Source organism: Haliotis rubra, unplaced genomic scaffold, assembly GCF_003918875.1.
Source record: "Haliotis rubra isolate DU_JTF1 unplaced genomic scaffold, ASM391887v1 Scf1205, whole genome shotgun sequence".
Lineage (NCBI taxonomy): Eukaryota > Metazoa > Mollusca > Gastropoda > Lepetellida > Haliotidae > Haliotis > Haliotis rubra.
Genome location: NW_025765121.1, coordinates 160366 through 175896, shown reverse-complemented (window position 1 = coordinate 175896; position 15531 = coordinate 160366). Strand labels below are relative to the sequence as shown.

Sequence of the window (15531 nt, the reverse complement as noted above, 5' to 3'; positions counted from 1 at the left end):
TGTAGTCTCAGGGATGAGAATTTTCCGCAAATCCACGGAATTCCGCTGATTTGATTGCGCTGTGATCATTGGATTTGGCATGGGGACCTGTGGCCTCCAAGACCCCCATCTCATTTTCCTCTTTTTCACTCAAACCCATTCTCATCCCTGTAGTCTACACGTCAAACCAGTGGAGGGGTGGTGGGGTAGGCCAGTGGTTATGGTGTTCATTCATCACGCCGAAGACTGAGTTCGATTCCCCATTTGGGCACAAAGTGTGAAGCCCATTTCTGGTGTGCCCAGCTGTGATATTGCTGGAATATTGCTAAAAGCAGCATAAAACTAAACTCACTCACTCACTCAAACCATTGGTTGATATTGTCAGCAATGTTCCATGCCACACAAACTTCACACATTTGACCCGTCAAAACCTCATTCCAAACAGATGACAGCTTCTAATAAAATCAGGTTTCATTTCATTACAATGCCGAAAGTTTGATTTCCGCAAAACAAAACTGCCAAATATACAAAATTATCCCCAATAGTAACCCTTCAGGTGCAGTTGCAGTAATGCTCACCAACTATGCAAACAGCTGATTAAAGTATCCACATCTTTTTACATTAGGATTTCCTTGATTATATTTGTTTTTCATGATGCAGAAATCAAATATGCTTGTCTTATGCACACTTGTACCGAGAACTTAGAAGTCTCCAAAGATGATTGGCTAAACAGAAAGTTCACCTGTGACAACTTCATATGGAGGTGTCGTCAAGTCTTCACACAGACAGGTTGCAGAGAGGTATTGTTTGGGACTAAAAGATCTGTTTGAAGTGTAATCATGGCTTGCACTGGGGATCTTTTCTGCTGGAAGATCCCCAAAGAAATTCTCCACTGAGGGTAATAAGATTAGAATTATTGTGTATATAATCTATTTTGGGTCATGTTGGGGAGGGAGAAATGTATGATCGGAAACAAAGTGTGTTTGGTTATTTTCAAAGTTTTCCTGGTTTCACATTGTGTTTTTTTCAATATGTATATTTATGGGGAATCATGATTTAATTCTGTTAAAGTACAGTAGTATATTGTATTATAAGTCTAAGTATTTACTGTATGTTTGCTTCTGTCAGAATGGAGTTGTTCTTTTATAAGTTGCCTGAAGAGATCAGAGCTAATAATTTTGTAGTTCCATTGTATTATGTTTCCGTTCCTTCAAAAATGTTTTCATCTCAGATTGTTATTTCAAATAAATAAAGATGGTTTAGAAAATTAAATATAAATAACTGATATTAAAACACCTTTTAATTGTAAATTTTAGACATTTTATCTTGGTGGACTTTTGATTTTGCATTTCACTGGCCATATGGTTTGATGCTTCGCCGATACTTAAGCAGGGCTCGATTTAGTGCTTTGTTACTTGCACTGATGCTAGCCAATATTACAAAGTGCAACGTAGTTATTTGTCTTACTTGCACAAGGTGCAGGTCAATTTTTGAGTGGGTAAACTTCTGAATAAAACATCTAAATAATTCAATAGCATATTCCATTCATTACATATTGCCATAAAAGCAGTGCAACTGGAATTTGGCTGGTGCAACTAGGTTTTTATCTCAGGTTGCACCTGGTGCAAGTAGGTTAACATCTCCTAAATCGAGCCCTGTTAAGTACCCTGTGTTTAAATCAATACATCTCTCATCAAGAATTCTAAGATTCTGATAAATCAGTTCTGCATTAAATCAGGAGGCACTGTCTATTCTCAGCCTAGACCATCGGAAACCTGTCACATTAATGATTTATTACTTTTGAGACAGTCCCCTGCAACAGATGTTTGAAAGTAAGTTGTTGGTATTTCATCTGATTAGCAAGGAGGGGATGTCAGAAAGGTGTCCAACTTGGGTTCTTTGTTGAGATTACTGAGCTCTACCCCCTAGGTCAACAAACCAACATTACTTGAAGCTTGCTTTGCCTTATGCAGGGTTTGTCTTTAGCATCTACACAGATTTGTGCTTGCTTGATGAAATTGTTAGTTTGCTTGAGGTGTCAGTCGTTTTACAAGATCAGTTTACGAAAAATTATGTTTGTGTTTGAGAATTTGGATGACACATGGAATTGAGGTATGACTGAATAAATGTTAGTGAGATTTTTTTTGTCTTTATTGATTGTGTTGATAAAGAAAATGTATGTCGTTGGTCACGACAAACAGGAAATTAAGTGTAAGGACAAACTCTATGACCAACATAAGTCAATTGATGTTTACTTCCTTTTGGTTTACAGATTTGCCGACATGGAAAACATAATGAAATGAAATGAAATATTTGACATTTCTGATATTTTAAAAAAACTGCCATCTCTACTAACTATAATAGATTAATATAATTCAACATGAAAGGTCATTCAAATTAATTTGTGTTTGAAATATGTTATACATAGCGAGTTGGTTTCAGCAAAGTTTGAAGCTATGTAGACTTCAGTTACAATCCTCCGATATGACATAATGTGTGAAATATGTGTTTGAGCAGTGGTTAGTAACAGGCCCTATGCTAGATGTCAGTTCACACATAGATGTCCAGAATATGTCACTGTTGTCTTGAATCAGGCCTGTGCTCTGCTTTGAATCTTCGAAACAATGTTGGAAGGTGTCAGGAAGTTTCCACAAAGGTGTCCTGTATGGGCTGGGATAAAAAGCAAGTCCAATCCCAAAAAGGCTCTCATATTCTTGTGTAGGTAGAGCAAGCCTTCCAGAAATTGTCACCTCTTGTTAGAATGATGTAGCCCTTTCCTTTGTTGTAGATAACTAAGGGAAGTGACTCTCATCTTATTGGCTGCAGTAGGGATGCCACTATTCTATAATTAGTAGCATTTAATATGTTACTGGTGCATCATTCACTTTGTGCTTCTGACACTCATCACAACCTACAATAATATATCCTGCACCACTGCAACGCTGACGGTCTCAGTGATAATTGCATCACCATTAAGGTGAAATACTATTCACTTACTGTTTGAGTAAATAGCCGATTAGACCCGTAAAGTAACCCATGCTTGTCGACTAACAGGATCGGGTGGTCAGGCTCTCTGACAATCCAGAGATCAACAGCATGAGCATCGATCTACGAAATTGGGATACAATGACGTGTCCAATGTCATGGTATCCCAATTTCGTAGATCGATGCTCATGCTGTTGATCTCTGGATTGTCTGATCCAGACTCGATTACTTACAGACCTCCGCCATATAGGTTGAATATTGCTGAGTGCGGCGTAAAACTGAACTCTCATAGCTGCTTCAGCTTTCCTACTCAGTGCACTTGTTTATTTTCTTAAACTGTTCAGGTAAATATTGTTGACATTACCAGTTGAGTTGACTGCCAATGCCTGCAGTGTGTTCGATTGCAGTCAGATTATATGCTGGGTTTTATTGTATGTTTTCATGTATTTGCAGTAGCAACTGATACAACAGCAGAATGAGCCTACCGCGTCCAACAGGGTTGAAGGCCCCGACCAAGATTACGCGGCCAGGGTCTGGGACACAGCGCCACTCCGGGATTCCCGCTCCTGGGTCAGGTTCCGGAAGTAGGCCCCAAAGTAAGCCATGCACCCTAACATAAAGACATCCCTTGCTTCAGTGCTCACTGTAAAATACATTGTCAGATCTGTACCTCACCTGACTGAAAGTCAAAAGTGGTGGTTATGTCATGGCATGCTTGTCCATCGTCCCTTTGCATCAATGATATCGTTGGTGATCATGAAAAACATTCATTATTGGCCACTATTGCTCATTCTGTTTTGTTCAGAATGTAATGAAATTTGGAATATGTGTAGTTTGTACATTTTCCCAATATTTCAATTTTTTACTTTTATTTCACGTTTTCATTTTGGAACATTCTTCAGATGTCTGTTAGAATGCATTTCTTCACACTGTATACATCATTTCCTCCCATGCAATAAAGCTTGAACTTGACCTGCTTGTAGCCAATGAGAAGTTTGTTCAATTTCTTATGATATGATTTTCAGTAACATGGCATCTATGATGAAAAACCTATTTAGTGCCATGACTTAGCCGTTTCCAATCAAAACATATTGTTGCCTTTAATTATCTGGAAATGCACCTTTAGCATCTTCTTTGAATCTACGAGACTAAAGGGAGCTGTTTCTCCTGAGGATGACTTCATGCTTTGTTCAAATCATGGAGATTTGACTGTGACCTTAACTCTTGCACATTGTACATTCATACTTGTAGTTTGGTAAACATAGTGGAAATCGGATTATTTATTTTATTTTTGTTAATAGTTTTGGTTTCAGTATTGATGCAGGAAATATTTTAATTATCCACAGTGACAGCAGCCTCTGTTCAATGACTTTTTAATCTGTTAAATAAATTAATCTGATCACTACATACCCAGGTGAGCTACAGTGCTTGTGTCACTATTATTTACCCTGCTTAGTCTCTTGCTTTGCATTCTGAAGTGTTCTATTCTGCAGTTTTTTTCATGTTATTACATAGCCTTACATTGCAGTTTTCATTCACGTTTCAAAACTAGGGTTACTAGGCAAATATTCAGGTATTTTATATGTAGTGACATTAAGTGAAACCAGGTCTTTGTGATCATGCTGACAGAGCTAGTATCGGCCAATAGTTTTTCAGAAACACTGGTCCAATTCTCCTAAAATGTATTTTAGTTAATGGAGTTTCAGTTGAAGAAGGTTTCATTGTATTATGACAAGAAGTAACAGAATTTGCATAGTTCCAGGTAGAGCATTTTACACACATGTAAGTTTACTATTAATCTATTGCAGGAACATATATCATCTCGGAAATTATACTATAAATTTACATGTTGGAACAAGATTGGGAAATTGATGTGAAATGGACATTGCAATGTTTACAGTGTTTGTTGACTGTTGTCAGTTTATGTGTGTACTGAATAGTCCAATGCATGTGTGCATTTTGGCTTTGAAGTATAATTGTTATATATCAATGATAAAGTGGGGACAAATCAATTTTGATTCAATGTTTGTTAACACTGGAAAAATTATTTTCAACACCCATGGTCTGAAATACAGGAAGATATTCTTTTAAAAGCATTGTTAAATTGTAAAATGAAAATGACAAGATGTTTAGGTTTCATGAAACTCATTACCCCTGTCCCTTCTAAGATATTACTACATTGAAGATGCAAAACCCTAAATAGCAAACTAATTGAAAAAATGACTAAACTAAAACTCTCTAAATAATAACATCATGTAGATTGTGTATGTCTTTAGTTAGATTGGTTCTTTGATTTTCAGTGCACGTTCAGTAAGAGATTTAAAGTAATGCATAGTACTGGCATTGAGTCTACTCATGGAATAACATTTCATTGTCTTCATTCATAAACTCTATATAATAATTTCATCTATACCATTTTCATGAATCATCAACCTACCATCAGTTTATATTACATTCATTAGTTATCATCAATAGGTGGTATATATGTTTTTGCCTGTATCATCTTCCTGAGTTACCTGCCTTTCATCTTTCCTCTTTCACAAGGTATTAACCTCTGGTCCACATCCTCATCATGAGTTATCTGCCTTTGCTCTGTATCATTTACACATGCTATCTACTTCTTGTCTATATCACAAAGTCTTGGTTTGAATCTGTATTAAAATTTGGTCTAATCGTATAATCAGTTCAGTTTGTGCAGTGAGTCTCCTGGCACAAAGTTCATTGCTCTGTGTTATGGAAATGTATTTCTGTCAGTTTGAGATCAAACCAAAAACAGTGATAACGCAATTTCTAACATGACAAATATTAAACTTATACTCTCACAAACAACTATTGCCATATATGGTCTTTTTGCATAAAACAGATTATTTCGTTATCTTACTCTTTGCCAAATTTTGGAAGTGTTCAGAGATGGTTGCCCCCATGGGATTCCTGCGATGTTATTGTCAGTGTCAGAGTCGGCTAGAATGGATTGGATGGTTAGATTCTGTTATTGGCTGATTGTGTGTTGATGTGAATCTTGGCTCATGCTGTTAGTCACGGGTTGAAACATGATTATTTACCAGGCACCACCATATAGCTGGAAAGTTTGTTTGTTTGCTGTTAAACTCAAGCAGTATGATGTCAGTCTGTAAATAATCCAGTCTGGTGGACCGTCCAGACAATCCAGTGATTGACATCATGAGCACTGATTTATACAACTCATATGCAATGATAGCATTAAGCAAGGTTAGTGAATCATTGGTGAATCATTGGTTGCTGTTGGTTAGTAAATTAAAATTAGAATTTAAAGATTTCTAAAGATAATAGGGTAGTAAGAACTGCACTACAGATGAAAAACAAAATAAGTAAATTTACTGTGAATGATTCTAATAATGAATAACATAACAATTAAATACTTAGACATTTCAAATAACTAGAGTGAGTGAGTGAGTTTAGTTTTTCGCCGCACTCAGCAATATTCCAGCTATAAGGCGGCGGTCTGTAAATAATCGAGTCTGGACCAGACAATCCAGTGATCAACAGCATGAGCATCAAATAATTAGAAACCAAAATGTATTTACTTCTTCAAACCAAATTTCAGCTACCATGAAAATGTCAAATCTGGTATGCCATGTTCTGTACAAATGTGTCATCACAGTTTCATTGGTGTCTAATTTCATTGGTGTCTAATTTAATTACAGTCAAATCCCGATGAGTCGAATGCCGGTGTCTCGAATATTACGCATAACTCGAAGTACCTGTCGGTCCCGACCATTCCCTGTTATAGTTGTCATCATTTGAATACCAGTTACACGAATTCGACTCATAAATACACACGATGACGATGAGATTCAAACAACAGCAATCTTGTATACATAAGCCGACGTCAGTCAATGAGAAGTTGATTGGTGTAGCAAACTGATCCAATTAACAAACCAGCGCGGCTCACACCTTTCCGCCATTGACGGGTGAGTTCAAAAGGCAGATTAGTGATTTTACGGAAATCACTGTCTGTGCTAATCAGACTGGAACTGATAAGGTGCCCCTATTAGTGATAGGGAAATCATTAGGTAAACAAATGCTTAGGCTGAGGAATTAGGACTGGATCATCTTTTTTTCTACCTCATAGACATACCTATGTCTCGAATACATCGATAAGTCGAATCTATTACTTGGTCCCCAGAGATTCGACTCATCGGGATTTGACTGTACATGATTTTCCCCTGATCTCTTTTGTGTGGTACTGGTAGCTAAGCTAACATAAAGCTCAGAACTGCAGTCCTTGAGATTGAGGATATCAGAGATTGTCTAACTGATAAGTACATGACACCGTCAGCTGGTTTTCTCCTGGCAGATAACTTAACACCCTCAGACAAAGCCAGATGCACATGCTGCCCTGGAAACTTACACTGTGATTTTATATAGCAGTTCTTCTTACTCTTCTTACTTGTCTCATTTTTTTAATGTCCTTGTTGGTGCAGCTGAACTTGTAATGAACAGTACATGAAATCAGACTTGTTTGTGCAAGGGTTAAGTCATTTAAAGTTTTACTTTCTGAGCTGTTAATGAAAACTATGAGATCATGTGAGGAGTTTCTAATGTTAAAATAAGTTTAAGTAGTCACGAAGTGAATGACAAATGTTGCCAGATACACCATTTGACCAAAATAGAATAGGCTGACAGATTGTTATTAATGAAGTGTTTTCTTTAAATAATATTTTTCCATTAGCACATGAATACGTTTACTTCTGTGTATTTTCTGGGCAAGGACAATTACCAATATGATTATTCAATACATAATTGTCATAGGAAGTACAATATAAACTATAAATAATTGTCTACCGAATGTAGAAAAAGATAAACAATCTAAGTATCTCCACTCTCGAAAAAAAAAGTTTTTAGTATCAAGGTTTCACACTTTGAATCCAATTTCTTCCAATTTCTTAAGATTTCTCCAGATATTTCATGTGACCTTTGAATGATCAAGTTACTCCAGATACCAATCTAATTATGATTCAAAACATTTTGATTTCTTGGTCCGTGGTGACGGTTGCTGTGGTTTATGAATTTTGGAACCTACTAAATATTTTACAATAACTATTAGCATTAAGACAAGTGCCTCTTGTTTTCAATGATTGTCATCAAGCAGTGTGTTAGTTTTTGTATAGTTTGAATATAGATTAGGATCCCACTAACCTGACATTTATTGTAGTCTTTACAGTACTGGTTTCATCCATAACTCTTTCTGTTTCCTTTCAGCTTGCATATCTGTGCTTTATCTCTATTCAAGTGTATTTTGAGTGAGAATATTTGTTTCTGCTTGATATTATTCTGTTTTTTGCCTGTTTTTTGCTGTGGATGTTGCATGTGTGTGCTGTTTATTGAAGGTGCTCTAGCTAAGAGAACAGCTGGACTGTCAGCCAGTCAGGCGGAGAGATACTCGACAAACCATCCTCCTCATCTCCGAGGTAACACAACACGGAACTTTTTAAGGAGACAACCTAAATGTCTTAAGCTGCCATTTGTGTTGTTTTATAGTGCAGTTGTGAAATGTCAATACGTTTAAGGAAATAAGCACTCGCCCAGGCGTCTGATGATCTTTGTCCAATGTTAAAGGTATACTTTCTCGTCAGAAGAATCTGTTTTATATTTAAGAATTTACATTTATGTCATCATTATTAAGGGGTGTGAAACATATGTTGTTTCTCCTGCTGTAGTTGCAAGCCATGTGTCTTGTTACTTGGTGACACTGAAGGGGCAGATTTCCTGAAAGTGTTTTTCTCAGGGTATAGGACATTTCTGATGACTCATTAAGACATTTTGATGTTGTAGATCTTAACCTGAATGGTTTTTGGGGTAACATAATTTATCCTTGTTTCATCACTTAATAGTATTGATCATATCACAAACTGAAAATATAGGAAGCGTTATTTATTGGATACGCAACACCTGGGCCTCCTTTCACAAAGCACTAAGGTGATCGTAAGTCACTAAGGTAACCCCAGTGCAATGTTACAGAATGGGAGTTAAGGTAAACCTTAGTAAATGTTGCTTCATGAAAGGAGTCCCTGACCAGTAATATTCCAGCTGTATGATCTGGACATAATCAACTTCTTTGAGTGGCATTTTTAGAAGTTGGAAGTCATGTAGAACAAGTATATATGGAAGACAACTTCTTTCATTCTTGAGTATGATGTTTCAATACAGATACTTAATACAAGAAAACTAAACTGTATCAGTAAAAGAACCTGTATCGAAATGTCGTGCTCTAGAAGTAAAGAAGTTGTGATCCATATATATTTGTTATATCTGGACATAATCAAGTCTAGACAAGACATTGCTCTAATTCAGTATGTTACATCATGAGCATTAATCACTGTTGTTGGGATACAATGACATACATTGGACATGTCATAGAGCCAGACCACATGATTATGCTGTCTCGTACGACCAGCATGGGTTGGTTCTCACACAGAGTTTCACTTTCTATACACTTACTTTGTTCTTCCTGATTTGTTTGGTTTAAGAAAATTATGCATGTTGCAACTATTTGGAAAATTTCTCCTTTCGGTTTCAAAGAGGTATAAAGTCACTTTAGAAATACAAAATAGTTCTATTTAGATTCATGATAATCGTAATTATTAGTTTGATAAATACATCAGAAATCTTGACTTGAAAGTTGAAAATGTTAAAAATGAGTCTTTGAGGCCATGTAACAGATGACAGAAACACAGAATATAAAATGCAGGAAATGGAACATGTAACAGAAGAGAAAAGGTCGTAAGCCTTGGTTAAGTAATGACAGGGATTCTTGAGCCTACCCTTTCTTCTCCACGGAGAATCTTCGGTGCAAATGTATTCACAAATACATCTGCTGCTACACATCTGAGATGTGAGATGCTGGTTTTCTTGCTGTCTAGACATACAAAAAATATGTTAGTAATTGGAAAGGATAAGGATATATATATGTTTGTCATCAAGGACACATACTAAGGACAGATACTCGTTTATCAAGAACATAACCTTAGCATGATTTCAATTTCTCCTGAAAATACTTTCCTTTTGTTCTTTCCAAATTTAAAGTTACTTCTTCTTTCTTGTTTCTGATAAATTTAAGACATTGAAACTAATGCATCAAAATCACCTGTATTATTTTGATCCTTATTTAGGATAGTTATCTTAGAAGTTGATATAGCTTACTCTTTTTTATCTTTTGTTTTGATGTAGAAAACAGCGAAGGTCATTTTATAATATGCAGATTTAGTTGTGACATGTTCCACAGAAAGACAGAATAAGCCTTTGTGACAATAATAGATGTCCTTAATACACATCTTTTGTACCTCTTTTGTCAATGATTTCATAAATGAGTCATCAGTAATTCCTGGGTTCTGATATGGCTGATAATTTATGGTTACATCAAGGGAATGTGCAGGGTACAAAGTAGGTATGTAACTGTGGAACACTTTCAGGCCTAAGGGTTTCAAAATTCCTGGTTGAATCGGTTTCAAGGTAGACTAACGCTTAGTCTCTGAATGCATTTGATTTGGACAGAACAAATAATTCCTTTGAAATTTAAAGGGAGCCCCATTGAACTTGGATCCTGAACCTGAGGAAATCTAGACTTGCTTCATAGGGATTTTAGTACTCCATCAAGGGGTGTTTTGAAGGGAAAAATAATATAGTTCAGGGACTGAGACAGACTAGGGTTCAGGGTCCAGCCTATGTGAATCAGATGTATTTGATCTTGGTTTTAAAGGAACACTGGTGGTGAGGCATTCAGCAACATTCACTCCCTGGTCCTGAAGGTTACCTTAACATGGGACAGATGACAACATATGACATGTGTTCCTTAATGTGTCTGTCCCTCCTGGATTCCGCACAAAAATTTAAGAATTCCGCGGCAAATTTAAGTAAATTCTGCATCCCATTTTTCAAAATTCTGCAGTTAAAAACTTGGAAAACCACACAAATTCATGCAATTTCAACCTTCGGAAAGATCGATTTTGTGAACATAATTTGCAGTGTCAAATCCAAATAATATTATTGTAAGGTGCTGAAGAAAATATTACCTTATGAATATATCATCTTTATTCGTAAATATTTTGAAAATATCGTTATAACAAATGTCTCAGTTCATTTTTGTGTAACCAATCATACTTTTGATATTTACCCCTACTTTTCGTTTCGGTTGTTAGTTAATATTGATTCAACTTTCAAAATAATTAATTCCACGGCAGAAAAATGGTAAATTCTGTAGGTATTCTGCATGAAAATGCATTTTTCCTTCCAAAGGTAATTTTCGCGATTTATTCTGCAACCGCGGAATCGCGGATTCCAGGAAGGACTGATGTGTAGAAAATGTCTGTACTCAGTGTTTAGACCAAGGGCGAGTCAAGATGCATGGTGCCAGAATGCCATGTTTCCTTTCAATATCCATTGCATGTCAGCATGCACAGCTTCCTTTGAATTTTGTCATTTCTCATTCTGTAATTGAAACTAGCCTATAGATAGGTGAGATTGAAGGTTTAACATGTCTATAGTGCAAATACATGGTCTTGATGTGTATTTAAACATACATGGCAGATTAGATTCAGTGATGATCTGAGAACCTATTGTGTGAAATGTTTCCTTGACATTTGGACCTGTTTGGTTTATGCCATCCTCACTGTTGTGACAGGAGGACATGGAAGAATTATAGGAAACAGTTCATCTATCTTCAGAAGAAGTATTTCTGTAGCAGACTTAGTGTTCTCTAAACCAGTTGTGTGTACTGATAACACAAGTGGACAAGGTACTGGTAGTTGGAGTTTCATTTATGATCATTTAGAGTATTTTGTAGCTGTGTTTAGAAAAGAATACTAATATTTAGGGAAGAATTGTGATAACCATGGTTACAATTTTGGCGTAATTTCTTCAGGTCCAGAAAACACACCTCCATCAGGTAATGGCACAGATGATCTCAAGATCGGTGATCGTGTCTGGGTCGGAGGAACGAAGCCAGGTGTGATTGCATTCATTGGTGAAGCACAGTTTGCTCCTGGAGAATGGGCTGGGGTTGCCCTCGATGAACCAATAGGTAAAAATGATGGCAGTGTAGCCGGGGTAAGATACTTTCAGTGTGAGCCAATGAAAGGCGTGTTTTCTCGTCTATCCAAACTGTCCCGGACACAAGGTCCGATTTCCGCCCCAACACCTAAACCTGCCGAAGCTGGGAGCGACATATCCACCAGCCAGGGCAGTGCTCAAAATGGGACATCAAATCACACACCTGCACGATCACAAACTCCACGGATTGGACTCTCTGGATCCAAGTCCAAATCGGGCTCAAATGTGAGCTTAAACAAAGACTCACCACCTACCTCCACCACCAATCTGCATCGAGGAGGCCTTGCCATGACCAAGCATGGGGTTAAGGTTGGAGATCGTGTTGTCGTGAGCGGATCAAAATGTGGAATCTTGAGATAAGTGGGACAGACCGATTTTGCCAAAGGAGAATGGGCAGGGGTGGAGCTTGATGATCCACAGGGGAAGAATGATGGTGCTGTTGCTGGTAAAAGGTAAGCTGAGGTCTACTTCAGGGCCTTCAGATAATTGATGGACAGGAAATGTTTTTCGTAGGAAATATATTAAATGTATTACTCATACAATAGAATAAAACAAAACATGTAGAAATTATTTCCAAAATGAAAGGTTATTATGTCGATTAACATTTTTGGCTCTCCAAAAATTCAACATGAAGCGTGATTACCCTTGATAACTTTCCTCCACTTTATGATATGAGTATTTGTGTCAAGAAATTATCTGGCTACAGAACAATTCAGTTGTTTATGAGCGCTGTGTGGGTAGCCTATCAAGTGGTCGACGTTTTAACTTGTTTCTTCAAGCAATTTATTCCACACATGCGTACATTGTTTGAGTAAAAAAGGTTAGGTATTACGTCGCTTTTAGCAATGTTCCAGCAATATTCATGGTGGGTGACTCCAGAAATGGGCTTCACACATTGTAGCCATGTAGGGACCCAAGTCTTCGGCATGATGAGCGAACGCTTTAACCACTAGGCTACCCACCACCCCTACATTGTTTGAAGCCTGGTGATCCCTGATATTATCTTACTTGAATATTGCCCACAGTGTCATCACAACTTGCTCACACACTCATTCATTAACACGGGTCATTGGTTGGACCTGGTCCAAAGTGTCACATGGTATTGTTCAGTGTTGTGTCCATTACTTGTACAGTTGTTCAATGATGAAGATTGTGGACATAATTGTAATATTTTCAAATCAAATCGCAGACACAACAATGGCATAAGAAGGGCATGCTCCACAAGACAATTTAACATTGCTAGAAAGTTTGATGCAGGTCCCACACACACCACGTGTCTGTCTGCTGATTCTACATTAAAGTTGTATAGTAATTAGGGCTGGGACGATACACTATGTCACGATACGAGTGAATGAGTGAGTTTAGTTTTACACCGCACTCAGCAATATTCAAGCTATATGGCGGATGTCACGATACGATATGTATTGCGATATTTTACCTGCGATAAGATACGTATCACGATATTTACACCTTGAAAGAATGACACGGTACTATGATTTAAAATGAATGGCTGGTAGTAGGCGAATATTACTGAACAGACAGCTAGTTTAACGTGAGTTGTAAACTTTTAAAACTTGCGTATTTTTCTCTAAATAAGTACTTTAACATGTATAAAATATTACTTTTTTGAAAGAAAGTTGTGTATCGATACACCAGTCGACGATACGATAGCTGTATCAAACTTAAATGTTCCGCGATGTATCGGTGCATCAGTGAATCGTCCCAGCCCTAATAGTGATCATGCTGTTAGAATTACGCTTGTTACACATAGAAAATGTTGCAGTTTCTTAAAGGAGTATGAACAATGGAGTGAGTGAGTTGATTTTTACGCCACTTTTAGCATTCCAACAATATCACAGCGGTGGAAACCAGAAATGGGCTTCACACATTGTACCCATGTAGGGAATCGAATATGGGTCTTCGGCATGACGAGCGAACGCCTTAACCACTAGGCTAACCCCCCCGCCCTTTTAATAATGGAATATCTGTTCTTTGAAGTAAGGCATCTTAATTTCTTAATTAAAGTTTGCACCGATAGTGGTCTTCATCAATATCGTGAGTCTGTATTTGGGCTTTCCTAAGTCCCTTACATTATGCCGACATGAGATGCTTCAACTGAACTGTTTTTCAAAGCACTGTTAAATCCACCTCATCCTCTCATTGTGACACATTGTATTTTCCAGGTACTTTGACTGTCGCCTCAACTTCGGGTTGTTTGCCCCCATACACAAGGTTTCCCGCTATGCAGGAGGGGCAACTCCTAGCCCTCAGTCACGCAGTCTTGCAAACACCAGCTTGCGTAGTGCACGTGAGCGATCAGGAAGCCAGGAGTCAATTAGTTCGGTCAGCTCAACCGCGTCTAGTGTATCCCGGAGCCGGGTAAGGTTGGGCATAACCTCCCTGGCCAATCAGGTACATGCTCACTTACTGATGCTTTTCTTTCATCACGCTTTATTGGTCAGAGTAATCAAGTGTGAACAATATTGCCGTGGAATTCTTTCGATATTGTGTCCCTTTTCACGAGTGTCAAGACCAGTTCTTTGCCATAGCTTATTGAAAGACCATGAAGTTTATGCTCTGGATTATTTGCATTCATTGGCATAATGGGTGAACTTTTGCATACATGGATGGATGTTCCTAGATCTCTGTTTATGATTTTCTTGCATGGTAGTTAACCATCTCTGGATTTATTTAGTGTCTTCAGATCTTCTATAGTTCTTGTCTTGTTAATATTTTTAAATCAGATGGTTCTTTTTATAGCTAATGTCATCAAAAACATCATTTAGTTGTCATTTTCGTTCACTTTTTTATCAGTTCATTACGTCATTTATTTTGGTCTGCTTCGACTAACTGTTATGTTTGTGTTTTGTTACTGCCTGTGTAAACCACAATCTGGTGATGGAGTTATCTCCCTTTGCTTCTAGATCGTAGATCATTACATTAAAATGTATCATGGTTCATTTTCTCAAATTGTGGTCTTTTGATAAGTCTTTGGCAAGAGCTGGTCTAATCAAACATGTCTTTAATATTTTTTTGAAAACTACATTTGTCCTAGAATAATTATAGAGATCCTTATTTCTACTACACCCTTTTAAATCGTACATGACCGTTGTGAAATCGACTGCATTGGTAAGCTGCATGCATGTACATAACTGTTGTGCATCCAGGGCCCCCTTCAGTTGTACCTGTAGTGCTAGAATACTTTCAGTAGTTAATGTGGGATGATGGAATCATTGGTGCAGGCAAGGGAGATCACTGCAGGGGGATTGGAGAGATCACTCCTGTCGCTCAGTGTTGTAATTGTAACAAATCAAAATGATTTTTTTGAAACAGTTAAGTGTAATTATTTCAACCCAAAACACTTGTCTCAATGTCAATTATAAATCGCAATTTTTGATAGAAGATATATCTGATACCCAAATTTATTCACAAGTTTACCAGAAGAGACATATCGCCATTCTTTGAAAGGCAATTGGGAAA

At 37.4% G+C, this 15531-nt stretch overlaps 2 protein-coding genes across 2 annotated transcripts in view; both read left to right on the top strand.

The window, feature by feature from the left end:
* Window positions 1-15531, top strand: part of LOC124264353 (CAP-Gly domain-containing linker protein 1-like) — a 133174-nt gene that overhangs the window by 35878 nt on the left and 81765 nt on the right. The window contains exons 3-6 of the mRNA XM_046699111.1: window positions 3418-3560; window positions 8334-8414; window positions 11864-12503; window positions 14235-14463. The gene's annotated coding sequence lies outside the window, so the exon portion shown is untranslated. The remainder of the gene's footprint in view (window positions 1-3417; window positions 3561-8333; window positions 8415-11863; window positions 12504-14234; window positions 14464-15531) is intronic.
* LOC124264383 (CAP-Gly domain-containing linker protein 1-like) lies at window positions 3440-15242 on the top strand. Its single transcript, XM_046699134.1, has 6 exons — window positions 3440-3560; window positions 8334-8414; window positions 11864-12378; window positions 12472-12503; window positions 14235-14430; window positions 15219-15242. The coding sequence occupies exons 1-6, from the start codon at window positions 3440-3442 to the stop codon at window positions 15240-15242; spliced, it is 969 nt and encodes a 322-aa protein (XP_046555090.1).

Bases quoted from the DNA above. Each gene is read 5' to 3' on its own strand.
- LOC124264383 (XM_046699134.1), top strand. From the start codon at position 3,440: ATGAGCCTACCGCGTCCAACAGGGTTGAAGGCCCCGACCAAGATTACG. The intron at 8,415-11,863 runs GTAACACAACAC...TAATTTCTTCAG, and splicing joins CCATCCTCCTCATCTCCGAG to GTCCAGAAAACACACCTCCA. The intron at 12,379-12,471 runs GTGAGCGGATCA...GATGATCCACAG, and splicing joins AGGTTGGAGATCGTGTTGTC to GGGAAGAATGATGGTGCTGT.